The sequence below is a fragment of the Delphinapterus leucas genome, chromosome 19, assembly GCF_059928025.1.
Source record: "Delphinapterus leucas isolate spDelLeu-1000000601 "Yukka" chromosome 19, BTC_Dleu_Yukka2, whole genome shotgun sequence".
Taxonomy (NCBI): Eukaryota; Metazoa; Chordata; class Mammalia; order Artiodactyla; family Monodontidae; genus Delphinapterus; species Delphinapterus leucas.
In genome coordinates this window covers 18818714-18835811 of record NC_143147.1, presented here as the reverse complement: position 1 = coordinate 18835811, position 17098 = coordinate 18818714, and the positions used below count along the sequence as shown (strand labels likewise).

The 17098-nt window shown below is 50.8% G+C and overlaps 1 protein-coding gene across 3 annotated transcripts in view; it reads right to left on the bottom strand.

The window, feature by feature from the left end:
* Window positions 1-17098, bottom strand: part of ITGAE (integrin subunit alpha E) — a 68814-nt gene that overhangs the window by 51152 nt on the left and 564 nt on the right. The window contains exon 1 of one of the 3 annotated variants that reach the window (XM_022595932.3): window positions 7661-8010. The exons of the other annotated variants lie outside the window; for them this stretch is intronic. Coding sequence (XP_022451640.2) covers window positions 7661-7694 — 34 coding nt within the window. The 5' untranslated portion in view covers window positions 7695-8010. Of the gene's footprint in view, window positions 1-7660; window positions 8011-17098 lie in introns of those variants that run through there. 3 annotated transcript variants of the gene reach the window in all.

The window sequence follows — 17098 nt, the reverse complement described above, 5'->3', positions numbered from 1 at the left end:
GCAATGAAAATAATCAACAACAAGGTGGGTTGGATCTCATAAATACAGGAGCAAAACAGAACATACTGTATAATTCCATTTATACAAAGTTCAAAACAGGCAAACTAATCCATGGTATCAGACGTCAGGAGAGTGGTTACTCTTGGGGGTAAGGTAATAACTGGAGGGGGCCATGGGAGGTACTTCTGGGATGTTGGTAATGTCCTCTGTTTCTTGAAATTGGTATCAGCATGTGGATTTGATTTAATCTGAAAATTCACTGATCTGAATTTGTCCATTTTTGCATGTGTTGTCTTCAAAAAAGTTTACATTAAAAAATAATAATTGTGGGGAGCGGGGAGGGATAAATTAGGAGTTTGGGATTAACAGATACACACCACTATATATAAAATAGGTAAACAACAAGGATTTACTGTATAGCACAGGGAGCTATGTTCAATATCTTGTAATAACCTATAATTAAAAGAATATGAAAAGAATATATATGTATATGTATGTATGTATAACGGGATCACTTTGCTGTACGCCTGAAACTAGCTCAGTATTGTAAGTCAACTACAGTTCAATAAAAAAATAATAATTGCAAGCGTCTGAAGCACATTGAATACACAAAACTTCCAGGGGTTCATAATGATACTTAAAAGACAGAGAGAAAACAAAAACAAATCAAAACACTGCATTTTTCACCATTGGAAGTAATGACGGCATTATGCCCTTACTCTGAAAATTGACTATTAAAGGGAAAGCATTAAGCAATTTTCTTGCCTTTCCTGTATGCGCTGCATTTCAGTGTCACCAAATGGTCCTAGTTGACGAGAAAAAGTTCTTTACAGAAGAATCGTTACTAATGAATGCGGAAGGAATAATAGAACCATAAAAGCACAATTTTGCAAGTCATAACGAAATACAATTAATTCAGGCCACGATCATCAATGGATAAAACTACTTAGATGAAATTTTGATAGAGCACTTCACAATTAGGCTGACCCCCCCGACCCCAGCCCGCTAGTTCATCTCAGTGCTGCTAAGAGTGGGCCCCCCAGGCATGTGTGCCTCCTAGTGTGACCCCCTAGGAAGAATACTGGGGCCCAAGACACTGCATTTCTAACAGCTCCCATGTGATGCCCAGGCTGCCAGTCATCAGACCACACTGAGAAGCAACTCTCTAAAATACGTCGGCAAAGGACACAGACAAAAGGGAGTGAGATAAATGCAGGACGTATGGCAAAATCCTCCTGATTGTTTAGAGGGTGCTCGCCAAAAAAGTTAAACCTGAATTTAATGAAGGCATTAGCCCTAACTTCCAAGTTTCGGGTAATGTAGGGGATTGAAGGACAAATCACATCGAGAGGAAGCAAACGCACAAACCCTGCAAGATGTTCTGCAAGACAAGCAACTGCGCTCTGCAGTAAAGAGAAGATTTGAAACAGACACACAAACCTCAAAAATGAGCAAGGGGGTCACTCTCTACTAAGAAAGGCATAGCAACCACACGTGGTGTGTGGGTCTTGTCTGGCTCTTGATCTGAACTGTTAGAAACAGACATTTTGAGAGAGTCAGGAAGATTTGAGTTAAGAACTGGGTATTAGATGATACCAAAGAATTACTATTAATTTTGTTGGGTGATGAGAACATTATGGCTGTGTAAGAAAACATCCCCAAGTACTTCAGAAATGCGTATTGAAGTACTGAAGGGTGAAATGACTGATGCTGGGGATTTTCTTTCAAACAATGCTTCCGAAACATTAATGTGCAAATGAATCATCCAAGTATATTCTTAAAAATGCAGGGCTTCCCTGGTGGCGCAGTGGTTGAGAGTCCACCTGCCGACGCAGGGGACACGGGTTCGGGCCCGTCCGGGAAGACCCCACATGCCGCAGAGTGGCTGGGCCCGTGAGCCATGGCCGCTGAGCCTGCGCATCCGGAGCCTGTGCTCCGCAACGGAAGAGGCCACAACAGCGAGAGGCCCGCGTACCACAAAAAAACAAAAACAAAAACAAAACAACAAAAAAAATGCAGATTCTGATTCAGTAGGTCAGGGAGTGGTGCTAAGATCCTAGTCTGACCGCCGCTAAGCGATGCCAAGCTGCTGTTGGTCCCCAGACCAAACTGTGAGCAGCAAGGCTTCAAAATACTTTGGCAAAGGAAACAAAAAGGGACAGTGAAACACATAAATGCAGCAAGCGCGGCAAGATCTTGATAGCTGTGTCATCTGGGTGATGGGTATATTGGGTTTATTAATGTTATTTGCTTTAGTTTTGTACATGCTTAAAACTTTGTTAAAAACCAACCTTCCAGGGACTTCCCTGGTGATCCAGGGTGTAAGACTCTGCGCTCCCAATGCAGGGGGCCTGGGCTCGATCCCTGGTCGGGAACTACAACCCACATACATGCCACAACTAAGAGCCCACATGCTGCAACTAAAAGATCCTGCGTGCCGCAACTAAGACCCTGTGCAGCTGAAATAAATAAAACATTAAAAAAAAAAACCCAACCTTCCAAAGGCTGAAGGAGCAGGCACCCTGTGAGAGGGTAGTGTCCACTCTCTCCTCTCAATTCCCAGTCCCCTCCCCCAAGCCTGGCACAAAATAGACATCTGTACTTTATTCCTTTCCCTTTATACCTCTGCCTTGCCCGGAATGATTGGTGGTGACTCATAAAAATACACCATGTGCTAAAATAAAACTTGTTTTAAAATAATGGGGCAGGTCAAAAAAACTAAAAAGGGAGAACTACCCACTTCTTACAAGGGGTGACTGGAAGGCATTCTTTCCCCTTTTTACCATCTGTGTGACTTAAGAGACATGAATTGAAACCCCTGTGATAAGTCCAGCCTCCTCCCCCGGCATCCATGGTACCTCCCTGCCCAGCCCAGTGTCCCCTCTGCCAGCTCTGCTCTCTGGCTCAACACCCCACTTCCGGAACACCATCTGCATATCACCCGCCGCAGGGCCTTTGCACAAGCGGTTCCCTCTGCCCAATATGCCTTCCTCATCACTCTCCCACCTCTACCCCATCCTTTGGGGCCCTGCCCCAGGAGCCAATCCAGATTCTCAGCCAGAGTACCCCAACGGTCCCTGAGCTCCCTCGGCATCCTGTGAGGTCTCTGTCTGGCTCTGACTAAATCGTGTCTGGGTCAGAGTGATCTGTGATAAAGTCTGTCTCCCCAAAACTGTAATCTGATTTGAGTCACCCATGACACAACCCCAACCACTGAGTCCCGCTCAGCACAGTGCCAGGCCCAGATGAAATGTCCTGGAAACATCAAAGAGGGACAGAGATTCCTGATCCCCTACCCCACCCCCCACATCCCCATTTTGCTTTGTTCAACGGAGGGATCTTGGTGCAAGATTCTTGAGGGGTGGGAAAGGGGAGGAGATAAGCAGAGAGACCATTACAGCCACCTTCCTTGACCACCTGCTGTCTTCCAGGTACCATACTCTGGTGCTGAGGCTCAGAGAGGTCAGGTGATTGCTCATGGCCCATCAGCAAATTGTAATTTGTGTCTGGGGCCCAGGTCTGCCTATTTCTAAAGCCTTTAATAAAAGCTGGAGGCACTGCGGGGGTGGGGGGGGGTATGCTGTAAACAGAGACCTGGCTCCCTGTCGTGCCAGCAGCTCAGAGCTGGGGCAGAGCTCTGGGTTATCGAGCTGATAATTAGGTCAGTGAGAACATATTTATGTGTGTGTGTGTGTTCAGGAGTGTCACCGGGTCCGCTGAGCTTTCCCATAAAGCCAGCCAGTGCCTGGGGTCCACCAGGCGTGGGCCGCCTTGCTGGGGCAGACTTCCCCCAGGCCCCTGCCGTGGTCCCTCTGCTCGGGCTGTGCCTCCATCAGGGGACCCCCTCTCTTCCCACTTCCCACTTCGACTCAGAGAAGAGAGCATGAGCCCAGGAGGGAGACAGTCCTGAGTTCAAATCCTCGCTCTGCCACGGAGTCCCCGAAGGACCTTGGGCTTGTCACTTCACCCCAGTCTCCCCATCTGTGACGTGGGACCGTGCAGACTAGTGGGGCAAGGCCGGGCGCAGCATCTGACATCTTGCAGGCTCAGTATGTGGGTGCTAATGTCAGTGTTATAACCACAAGGGAGGCCTGCCACGTTCTCTGACAGCCTTGCCCGCCAGCTCAAGGCTCCTTCTTGGGCTGCCAGTGGTGAGAGCCCGGCTGAACCGGAGCCTGTCACCACAGCGCCCACAGGGCCGCCTCTCCAAGCTGTCCCGGCCACACAGGCCCGCTGAGTCAGAGTCCCCTCCATCCTGTCAGCCACCACTGCCTGCACCCACCCCCTATCTCCCCCATCACACCAGGCAGTTTAAATACACATTCTCACAGTACTGTTCTTGGTTTAGCAAACTGAACCCGGAGGAGGGGTGGATGCAGGGCAGGGAATGGTTTGCCCGCACATATACAAGGAGCCGGGCCATAGAGCTAGGACTAGATTCAGCCTTCCTGACGCCCAGTCCAGAGCACCCAGAAAGGTCTGCAGGCCGCCTGTCCCGTGGGGCAGCTCACGCTCCACCCACCCGCCTGGGTCTTCCATGTTGAGCCTCATCGTCTCAGCCCCAAACCTCATACCTCGGTCCCCCACCCTGGCCCCCTTCACAGGCTACCTAATAACCATGGCCGACAGGTCTAGAGCAGACAGTGTTGTGCTCTGTGCTAAAGTGCTTCTTCCTCCTAAACATTTCTCGTAAGTGTCTCTCCCTCCCCATGCCCTCCTGCCCCAACCCCCCTGGATGGGACCTCAGCAGCGGCTCCTCACGGGCCTGTCTGCCTCCCCTTTCTCCAGGACTCTGCCTTCTACACCACAGGCACGTCCCATTGTCACCTCCGGGCTAGGGGCCTGCTGGCCTTCCCACTGCCCTCAGGGTGTGGCCCGAGCTCCCTCAGCCTGGCACTCTGGGCCCCCCACACTCTCCACCAGCACCCTGACCACCCGCATGGCCCCCAGCTACTCCCCAAGCCAGCCTCCCAGAGAAGGTCGGAGGCGTCTGGCTCCTGCGTGGACCGCTCTCCACACCCGGCTGGCCCACGAACACTGTGCTTGTCTTACCTCTGCCTGGGATGCCCTTTCCCCATCCCCTGTGTGTCACCTGAAGTCTCAGTGGGCCCTCTGGCTGGGGACAGAGGGTCAGGGTTATTGTGTGCGTGTGGCCTGCTCCCCACTAGGGCCCAGCGTGTCCTGGTTGTGGGGCGCAGGCAGCGTCAGAGCAGACAGCCTTCTGTTCCCACTCAAACCTCACCCTGCGTCTCCTTAAACACACTCCTCACACCCGGGTCTCTGTCCGTACTGTTTCTCCTGCACAGAAAGCCTCCCTCTCACCCCGCACCACCTGTCTGCACTTGCTAAGCACCTCCCCCATCCTCAGGGCCACCATGGACACTACAGTCCCCCATCCTCAATGGCCAAGGTTTCCCATCACACACTTGCACTCAGGTCTGGGGTTGTGCCCCGGGCAGAGGCAGGTCTGACACCTCCCCACTCCCCCAGCAGGATGCAGCAGGGCCCCAGGCCCCAGCCTGAAGTTGGTGCAACAGCAGAGCCGGCCCTGGACTGCTGGCTCGTGTACCACTGTAAGGTTTTACAGGCCACTAGCACAGTTCCCTTCCTCACACGAGCGATGTAGACGCAACCTCTGAGACCCTGGGGGGAGAAGTGAGTGGCTGTGGTCACAGAATGAGTCAGGGTGAAGACTGACCTCGGAACAGCAGGCTGCATGGTAGCAGGACGAGGTGGGCAGCTCCAGGGTTTCAGTGTGTTTGTGTCTACATCTGACTGTCTCAGACAACTGATGTTATCTCATCTGCTCCCACTGATGAGAAGTGGGCATCACCACAGTGGGTGCTTGGGAAGGGTGGAAGGTCAGGCCAGGAACAGTTTGGATTCTCTCCAGCCTAGGGAGGTGCAGCCAGGCACAGGATGCAGGGCCCTGGGCGTGGGGTCACCGTCTGAGGGGTTCCTCCACCCTCCCTGGCATCTCCTTGTCACTTTCTCAGACTCTCTCCAGCCCTTAAGACTCAGCGCCAATCTCACTTCCTCCAGGAAGCTCTTCATGATTGGTCCATCCCTAAATCTCAGGACCTCACAGCTTGGAGAAGGACTGTCACAGTTTCATTTCTCCCACTCAGACTGGCACTGCTGGGGCCCTGGTCTTACCCCCAGCCCATAGCATAGCCAAGCGGGGTAAGTGATTTCATTGCAAGTCTGCTCCATCTTGCTCTCTGCTGTCCGCCAGCCTGGGGGGGGGCCTCAGCCTCAGAAGGGGTTTGATAAATGTCATCTGGATTGACATTGCTGAAAAAGGTGCTGGGGGGATAGATGGGCTTTCCAGAGGCCACAGGAGACAGAGACAAGCAGGAGACCAGAGTGACACCAGGGTTAGTGTCCCAGGCCATGGGGTATTCTAGAGCTGGGAGGCAGGCAGAGGCTTGGGCTTGAGCCCCGCTTCTACTAGTACTTGCTTGTAACTGGCCAGTCATTACCCCTCTCTGGGCCTCAGTCACCTCCTCTCTACTGGGATGGGGTGGACCAGGGTATGGACACACTTGGTGATGGGGGATCAAAGCCATAAACCATAAAAAGCATTGAGACCTTCTCCACACACCATATGTAACTGAAAGTAAAGGGAAGTCTAAACTGTAAAATAAGGAAAAGGAAGTTCAACAAAGTTTTGATCTTTCCACGATGACTATTTTGATGTTTTTTAAATACCAAATATTAAAAGGTATCCAAAAACGTATGCTTTGCTCGTGCCCCATGCACGTTTGGCCTGCCTCTTGGGTGATCTGGCCCCATGGTGGGTGCTAATTCTGAGCCCCCTCCCAGCCTGGCCTCAGCTCTCAGCCACTGTCTGGCGTTCACTAGCTAGCCCCCACCCATCCTTGGGGAGAACTCAGGCTCCCAGCAGCCCTGAAGCTACACCTGCCTGATGTCCAGTCTCATTCTTCTGACCAGCTCCTGGCCAGCGCAGGAGGCCCCCGGGAAGCCTGCCAGATCACTACACAGGACCACCCTCGCCTCAGGCTGGATCTGAGCAGTGCCCAGGGGCTCGCTGACCACGCTTATTTTCATCCCTGGGGCCTAGCGGCTAGGTGCAGGCTCCTGGCTTGGCTTGCCCCAAGGGGCTTCCAGAGGAGTTTTAAAGGCCATATGGGACCCCAGGCAGTGGAGAGGGAGTGTCCCCTCCCCCATACAGGTTCACTCAGGGGCCCTAACGTCAGGAACAGGAAGCAGGCTCCCCGCACGCGTTCGCCGCACGGTCTCTCATCAGTGCTCACCTGCGCACGGGGTCCTCACCCTCGTCAGCTAAACCGGGGGGCTCCGCTGGGCGGGTGGGCCGCACCAGCCTCCACACTCTGGGGACAAGCTTGGCACAGACCTGAGGGGCTGCCTGGAGTGGGTTCCAGGGGAGAGGGCCTGCATGGGGAGGGGAGCTGGCGGGAGGAACAGGAGGCAGAGCCCTGGAGTCCAAAGCCACACGCTGTCGGCAGCCAACAGAGCCTCAGAGGTCCTTCCTACCTGGGGGTCTGACCCACGGAGCAAGACGGGCTTCCAGGGGGAGTCCCCAGACTTTCCCTGCCCTCAGGCTCTGAGCCCCACCAGAGACACGCAGATGGACAGGCTGTGCAGCCCCTCGGGGCAGGGGGTGAGGCTGACTTACTGGTCATGCAGAGCAGAGTGTGGAAGAGCCACATCCTAGCTGGAGCAGAGGCAGCGGCGTGGGCCTCGACTTGCTCAGCTTCCCCCCGCAGCTCCAGGGCTCGGGCAGCCAGGAGGCGGGGACAGAGGCGCACACACAGGCAAGGACCACAGGCAGGCAGGCACTTTCAAGTAGACACAGACGCTTCACTTGTACACGGCTGGCTGCGTGGCTTCCTCAGCAGTTGTGGGCTGGGTCCTGGGAGCTCAGAGACACCAGCCAGCCCTGCCCCATCACCCACACTTTGGTGGAACAGTGAGCCGAGGTTTGGCCCGGGAACAGGGCTGGATGATCTCAGCAGCACATGTGTGACGTGCAGGAGCAGTATTAATCCAGCCGTTGTTTATCACCCACGTGGGTGGGTCCCAGCCCCATGCCCTGCCCCGGAACCTGCCACTACACACCTCACCCCAGCGCCTGGCCCGGGGTCCTTCCTACAGAAAGCACCCTCACAGCTCGGGGCTCCGACACTCCGCTGCGCACGCGAGGCCCTGAGACTGCGGAGGGTCAGGTGAGTGGAAAGACCCACGAGCTGCCTGAATCGCTGCCTCAGTGCAGCTTTGGCTGCATTCTCTTTAACACCTGACTACAGCCCATGATATGGAACTAACCTAACAGAGCTCTGGGCTACCAGAACAACGGAAGAAGTGACACTCCATGCATCTTTCAGCACACCTTTGATCCAACCCAGCAGCCCAGAGGACACACTGCCAACAGCCTGCAGTCATGTTTAAATGCCAACTTCACGATCTGTCCAATTTTCCCTGTGTGACCACGTCTGTCGCAGAAGGAAGTCTCTCCCGCACCTCTACTTCCCAGACTGTTGGCCGTGCAGAGCAGCGCTGTCCAACAGAACTCGGCGATGAGGGTCTAGAGCCGCACGGTCCAACATGGGAGCCCCTAGCCACATGTGGCTACTGAGCCCTTGAAATGTCACCAGTCACTGAGGAACTGAATTTTCAATTTTATTTAATTTTAATTAATTTACAACCAAAAAGGCAGGGGACTCTATGTCTCTCTCACATGAATGCCTGCATCTCCAGGGAGAGCACTTTGAAGTGTTAATATAAGTGTTAAAACACAGCAGACAATGGTGATGACTTAATGACTAGATGAAAATCAATTTTATCTTGTTTCTCACAGTGAAAGCCTGCTTGGCCAAAGTTCTGTAAAGACTGATGTCACTTATAACATTCTTGCATTGTTTGCTTTGGTCTGACAAAATACCTCCAACTATAGCACGATAGTTCCCTGATGTCACACGGTTGTTTGAATAGAGATTACGATTCACTGTTTTTCACAGTACATACCATCCAACAGAGAAGTTAAACAGATGGAAAAGCAAAGCTCCAGGTGTGATGAGTCGTCTGCCAGATCACGACGAAGATCACCCCAAGTTGGCTTAACCTCGTCACAGGCCAGGGTGCTGGCTGTCTTCCCACACTCAGGGCTCAGTGACTCTTTCCCTCCCTGTTCCCAGTGCCAGGGGCACTTGGCAGAGCAAGGAGGGGCTCCCCTCCCACCACTGGCCCAGAGCGGGAGAGAACAGACCCAGGCCGCAGAGCAGAGCAGCAGTAAGGACAGGCTGGAACCCACGACTGCAGCCTGCTGGAGGTTTCTGAGAGAAAACAGGACTTTGGTTTGGAGTGTGAACTTCAGGACATCTCTGGAGGCCAGGCAGAGTAGATGAGTGGATGCTGGAACAGGTGCAGGGCCATTTTCTGCATCTTTGGAGACTTCCAGAATGCTGACTCATCCTGCATCCATCCGAGATGTATTTTCCAAGCTTGTTGGTGCCGGCACAGCTGACCCCTAATCACGAGCACGCAGGGGCCCTTCAAGCCCTTCTGACAGTAACTGCTGTCCCCACAAACCCAGACTTAAGGTCCTAAGTCAGAGCCAGGCTATATAATGCTCCCGGTTCACAGAGCCTAATGCAAGGCTGGGCATTCAGTAGCTACATCCAAAAGCAATGTGAAAATGGCTTCTTAACTCATTTTACTTTAAACAAATGGTAAGGGACCAACTTGAGGGAATTCTACAACATGACCGGACTGAACACTTCAAAAACGTCAACATCATAAAAGGCAAAGAAAGATAAAGGAATTGCTCCACATTATAAGAGACTAAAGACAGGATATTAACTGTAGTGTGTGATCCTGGATTGTATCCTAGACCAGAAAAGAACATTATTGGGACAGTTGGCAAAACTGAAGCATGAACCGTGGATTAGGTACTATTGTACTGATTAAAATTATACACTTCCTGAATTTGATAACAATACTCTGGTCATATGAGAGAATGTCCTTGTTCTTAGAAAATGTACACTAAAGTATTACATTTAGGGAGTAAAGGGACGCGATGTAGGCAGGTAACTCTCAAACAGTTCGTGGCTGGTGGGGGACAAGGGGGTGAGGGGGGAGGGAGGGGAGGAAGAAAAGAATGAATAATGAAATGTGGCAAAATGTTCCTTGTTCTACCCTCGAAGCTATTCTGTAATTGTTAAATTAATTCACAATAAACAGTTTTAAAAGTTAGGGGATGGAGGACACATGTTCAGCCTGAGCTGAAAGGACCAACTGCTTTGTCTGGAGAGTGAGTGGAGAGCACAATTCACCAGGGGATGGGGGCTGTCCCCACAGGCCTGCCTCATCGCCCCCAGACACAGGAAATATTTCTAATTACCCACTTGCCTTCTGAGTCCTAGGAGGCTGGGAGGAGGGCGTTTGGAAGAGTGAGGATGTTACTGAGACTAGACACGGGACCGCAGCAGAGGACAGAGCTGGCAAAGGGGCTCCGGGAAGACTGAAAAGCAGTGGTAATCACTCGCATTGACTGAGCGTCAGGAGGGGACGCAGACTCAGTGCCAAGGGCTTCCGCGCAAGCCCTCGTCTGACCCTCACAGCCACCGTACTCGGTTACCCCGATTCTGCAGATGGGGATGCTGGCTCAGAGACAGAGGTTAAGTAATCTGCCCAAGGCCGTAGGGCTAGTAAGTGGCCGAGGTGGACTCAGTCAAATGGGTCTGTTTCCTCCAGAACCAGGACTCTGAACTACAAACCCTACTGCCTTCAGACCCATGGATCAAAATCCCTCCCAGTCTGTGAGCTTTTAAAAAGCAGTGACCTCATTCCACAAACACACACTGGGACCCTTGCATTACTGGGTGCCATGGACTGAACTGTGCCCCCCTCCCCAAATTCATATGTTGACGCCATAACCCCCAACGTGACTACATTTGGAGATAGAGCCTTTAGCAGATAATTAAGATCAAAAAGGTGGGGCCCAGGACTTCCCTGGTGGCGCACTGATTAAGAATCTGTCTGCCAGTGCAGGGGACACGGGTTCGAGCCCTGGTCGGGGAAGAACCCACATGCCATGGAGCAACTAAGCCCATGCACCACAACTACGGAGCCTGCACTCTAGAGCCCACAAGCCACGACTACTGAGCCTGCGTGCCACAACTACTGAAGCCGTGCGCCTAGAGCCCGTGCTCCGCAACAAGAGAAGCCACCGCAATGAGAAGCCCGCGCATCGCAACGAAGAGTAGCCCCCGCTCTCCGCAACTAGAGAAAGCTCGCGCACAGCAATGAAGACCCAATGCAGACAAAAATAAAAAAAATTAAAAAAAAAAAAAAGGTAGGGCCCTAATCCAATAGGCTTGGTGGCTTGAGAAGAGGAAGAGACATCTCTCTCTGCAAGCGCACGCACCAAGGAAAGGCCATGTGAGCACACAGTGAGATGCTGTCTGCAAGCCAGGAAGAGAGGCCTCGTGCGAACCCAACTACTAGCACCCTGATCCTGGACTTCTACTTTTAGGCCGTGAGAAAATAAGTTTCTGTTATTTAAGCCACCCAGTCCATGGTATTTTGTTATAGCTGCCTGAGCCGATGATTAAGACACTGGGCTACCTCCTAAAGAATCTCCCAGGTAAAACAGAATGGTGTGTGTGCGCACTGGGGGAGGGGGGCCAAGCGGGGAAGGGAGCAAGGGAGAGGATCTCCTTCTCCTTTCGTAACGGAGGGCTGGGGCGGGGGTGTTGCACCGGTTCATGGAACCAAGGGTGCAAGGGCTTAGGCCTCTTGCTTGCCCCCAACTCCTTCCCGTCCAACTTACACTCCTGATGCTCCTTGGGAAACCTCAGCAAAGATCCTAGAACTGACATTAGCACTAGAAGGAAACCTGGAGGTCATCCCACTTGAGCCCTTCATCTGACAGGCAGGGACACTGAGGTCCCAAGAAGCGAAGGGACTCGTTTGGGTTTTTTTTTCAAGTCAGCAGATGAGATAGAACGAGTCCCCAAGGCTGCGGGCCCAGCCCCAGCCGTCACCCCATTTGACCCCCCCCCAAAAGACATTCTACCTGAGCAAAACAGTGCCGTCTCCTGCTCACGGGCCCTCTGACGAACTCTTGCCACTAAGAGGTGACGCATTAAACACATGACAGCCCCAGGGAGGGACGGGAAGGCCTCATCACCTCTCCTGTCGATGGTGTGGTCCCTTGCTCTAACCAACACCGGTCCCGAGGCAGGGGTGACACAGTCTGAGGTAACACAAAATCTCAACTACTGAAGACTCTGTCATCCAGAGGGGGCCTCTGGAATTGCTCCAACAAAACCAGGTAAGAACCCCGGGTGCCGGGTGCTGACTTTGGTGGGTTAAAGACCACCCATACCCTAGAGTTGTATTTATAGCAGAGCAAAAGCCCACTGCAATGCCTCACCACTATTTGAAATAAGCTTCTGAGCCAGCATTTCCCTGACCGCTCCCAGGAACATCCAAGTTCTGTGAAACGTTCATAGAATTTCATTGTTTTAAAAAAGGCTACAGTATTATTTTTCTTCTAAGATTTATTTTATAAACATGTAAGAAAAGTTCTACATTATTATTGGTCAGACTACACAACAACAGTCTGCCTTGAAGCCAGTATGCTGTTCTCAAGTTCATCAAAGACATTCTGTCCTTTTAGTTCTTCAAAGGAAAAAATGGTTTGACTTCTAATTTACTTCTTATTGTGTAAGATTTAAAAGCAAATACTTGTACATCAACTTATTTGTGCAGCAATTAATTAACCTGTGAAGCCGTCATTTGCTGTTAACTTTAATCCAAATTGCCTGTTAGCATTTCACCGTAACTTTAAAACTGCTCCGCGCGACAGTGGGAAGCCTACTTTAGGCAAAAGAGTTGTTGCCAGGAACGAGTTGTTTCTTTGTGTCTTCTCTGGGCTGCTGTCACTTCCTCACCAATTGGATCAGATGCTAAGAATCGGCCCAGCAGTCTCTCTTTGGGGCCTCTGATCCACCCGCCGGCTTCCTTTCTTGGTCTCCTGGGTGCAGATGAATGCTTTCTAAAAAATATTCTGGATTATCTACATGACTCTCTAGCAAATTCTTTACAAAGCCAGGTAAGCTTCAGCTCAGATATAGCCAGATCATCAAAATTTGAACTTCACGGAGGTCTACTTAATGAGATTCTTTCTTATGCAAGCACGATTTATGCACTTGTGAACAACCTTCCTCTTTTTTGAATGTGGTAGTCTCCGCTAGAAGCAGACTAGCCTGCAGACAAAGGTGCCAGAGCTGGGTTGGGTTCCCACAATTCATTCATTTGCCAAACACTTTTTAGGCACCATTTACTCTGGACTGGCCTGGTAGGAAGAACAGAGATAACAACATGAAGAAGCCTGCTCACAGGGGCTGCTAGCAGGGAAAACAAAACATGAAAATAAAGTGTTGTGTGTACAAGGCAGAACCACGAGGACTAGCTGGTAAGAGGATGCTGGGGCTTCAGAGAATGGAGCTGCTCCAGCAGCTGGGGAATTCACACATCCAGCTATGTGTACAGGGGATCTGCCAGGTGCCAGGCATGGCACTCGGGCCGGGGAAGCCCATGACCAAGCCAGATGTGGCCCTGCTCTCACGGAGCTCACAGTCTAACAAGAAGACAAAGTAGGAAGACGGAACTGTGATCCAGTGTACCGGTGTGCTGGCTTGAGGGGGTACAGAGATTTGGCATTACATACATATTTCACTTAGGCAAACAGTATGGTATTTGTCTGAAAAAGTTAGGAAAAAAAAAAGTCAAGGAAAACAGTTTTAAGTCATTTGGGCCATTCCATCTGCCACTCCGCTGCCTGAGCAGACAGGCGGGAGGGCCGGAGGTGAGCTTGTGCCCCTGCTGCTCCCGCGGCCTGTCTCAGTTCCCAAGAGCCTCTTCAAAAGCGAACTGCTCGCCTGAGCGTGAGTCTAACACCTACAAATAAGTGTTGCTTGCATAACACGGCCCTATTTGCAGGCTAACCACTTCTCCTGGTGCTCAGCGAAAGAAACTGTGACCTATTCCTGCACAGGCAGGAACCAGCCGCACTGCACCCTGCGAGAATGGTCTTCAACATGGCGCCTTCCTCAAGGTGTCTGAAAGGAGTTTTGATTACACTCAATTTTTATCCTAGGCATGACTTTATAACCTAACCCTGGAATGTAACAAGACTCCTTCGTGGCAGTACCACGGGACACATAACAGGGCCAATAACCTTGCTCTGGAAGTTGCAGGTAGCTTCCTGGAGAGGTTTGTAAGTCCTTGAGGATGAGGGAGAGGAGAAGGCAAAGCTGAAGTGGGATGAGGAGAGGACCAGGGAGTCACTGGGGGGAGGAACAGCACTGAGCAAAGTCTGGGAGGCTGGTGAGATCAAGATGCCTCCAGGAAACCAGCAGGCAGAAGGTCGGGGAGGATGGGGAGAAGAGGCTAGAGATACTGCCAGAGGCTAGATCTTGACCAGCCTCGTGAGCTGTCAAACGAGTTCAGAATTTATCCCATCGGCAATGGTGATGCTTTTAGGCAGAGGAGTAATAGGAATAACCTTTGTAAGAATGTTCATCCTGAAGCACATGAAAAGATGCCCAACATCATTAGTCATCAAGGAAATGCAAATCAAAACCATAATGAGATACCAATTCACATCCAAACATAACAAGTCTTGACAAAGATGTGGAAAAACTGGAACCCTCATACGTTGCTGGGGGGAATGGAGAATGATGCAGCCACTTGGAAAAACGGTCTGGCAGCTCTTCACAGGTTAAAGATAGAGATACCAGAGGACCCAGCAATTCCACTCCTAGGTATATAACCCAAGAGTAATGAAAACATATGTCCATGTAAAAACTTGTACATGAATTTTCACAGCAGCCTTATTCATAACAGCCAAAAAGTAGAAACAACCCACCGGTCCATCAACTGATGAACGGCTAAACAAAATATGGTATATCCATACGATGGAACATTACTCAGCAATAAAAAGAAACGAAGTACTGATATATATTACAACATGGATGAACCTCGAAAGTACGTTTAGTTAAAGAAACCAGTCACAAACAGCCACAAAGTGTATGATTTCCATTTATATGAAATGTTCAGAACAGATAAATCCATAGACACAAAAAGTAGTTAGTGGTTGCCAGTGGGGAACAGGGAATGGGGTACTGCGAATGGGTACAGGGTTTCTTTTTGATGATGAAAATATTCTAACATTGATTATGGCAATGGATGCACAACTCCGTGGATATACTAGAAGCCACGGAAATGTACGCTTTAAATGGGTGAACTGTATGCCATGTGAATTACATCTCAGTGAAGCTGCTAGCAACACCGAAAGTTCATCCCAGCTGCAGTGTGCAGAATGGAGAAGGAGAGACAGGGGAGAGGAACCAGTGAAGAGGCTGCTGCAGGGATGGAGTGGGAGAAGACAGTTTCTGACCTAAGGCGAGGGACTCATGGGGTCAGGCTAGAGGAGGCCAGGGGAGGAGGGGTTCCATTGTGTGCTGGGCTCCACAAGCTCTCCTGGGTAGTTGGCACCTCTCCCAAGGTGGAGAGTGGAAAACAGAAATGAGGTATCTGTAATTATTATCAAGCAGCAAAACGTATCTAAAATCTCGTATGTGTAAAGGCTAAACCGACTGTCCATCTTTGCTCCCCAACTCCCAAGAAAGGGCCTGGGCTTCCAGAACACTCGTAAGACGCTGCAAGATCTGAGTGCTTGAGTGGGCTGGAGAGTGAGAGGCTAAGGCCAATAACTTTGGGAGATAAAACTTAACGTCTTTAAAGGTAATTTTCTGGACTGTGCGTGTTTGTGAGAACTGCAAGGCTGCTGAAGTAGGCATTTTTCTTGGTCACAACAGATTTAACTACACACCACCGCCCTTCCTGAAAGCCTTCCTTGATCCCTAGCAAAAGACTGGTGAGGGCTGAAAGGCCATGGGACAAGTGGGCCTGAACTACTGGTGGGAAAGGGTCATGACTGGGAAACACAAGGGAAAGTCTGAGAAGGGGAGTTTTCTGAACACTGCAGAGAGCATGTCAGTGGGGACCCTGACCACGGGGACCTCTTTGTCTCACTAATGGCCCAGAGACTGGAGTGGGGTGGGGGTAGTCCCGTCCACAACCTCATGCACACCCTCAGTTGTCTCCTTGACCCTCCCCGCACCTGCCGCAGATACTGGTGCTGGCCAGCCCGCTGCAGCCACCGCTCTGAGACAGCAAAACACCATTAAGACGCACCAACGAAGCCAGCGGCTCTGGTACCAGCCCATTCATTTGCTAGAAGGGGAAACTGAGGCTCAGGCCCACGGAGCAGAGCCAGGGGTCGGCGTCTCTGACTCTACAGCCCCTGCACTTCTCACTTGACCAACCGCCCAGACCCTGGCCCCTCCTCAAGAACCTGGTTCCCAGCTGTGTGCTTCATGGGCAAAGAGCTGAGAAACCTCAGAAACCTTAGGTCTCAACTGGCAGGGAAACCGGAACCAGCTCTTTCCTAGAATCCCACTAGGAAGCTGAAACATATCATGGTTACATGCTCTCATCTTTCTACAGGGAGGGAAAAAGCAGGTTAACCAACAAAACATGGACAACACAGTTCTTGTTGCAACTCTCAAGTCTCCCCGCCTTTCTTTATTAAACAAAGCGTTCGTTCCGCCCTCCACCGCACCGCACTGCAATCAACTAATCATGTGACCATTAGCTCAGGCAGAGCAAAGACCTCTAGAACCCTGAGCTGCACTGGGTGCTGAACATTCCAGACAGGTGAGGGGTTGTGACATCACACAAGCAACACGGGCTTTATTCTCTTTAACCCTAAGCTCTACTGAATTGAAGTAAGACACTACTTTTAAGCCTGCAGAGGAATACAACACTAAATACTTCAAAATAAAAATCAGACAGGAAGACAAAATAACCTACCACCTTCTCATGGTAAAACAATCTGAAAGGAGTTTAGAAATAAATGAACTAAAATTTCTGTAACTATTATCTTATTTGCCAGTTTTGAAGAAGTCTTCAAGTGCCAGAACTTGGAGACAGAAAGAATAAATATCAGTGTATCACTTCTGAAGTGAAAATAAATGACAGG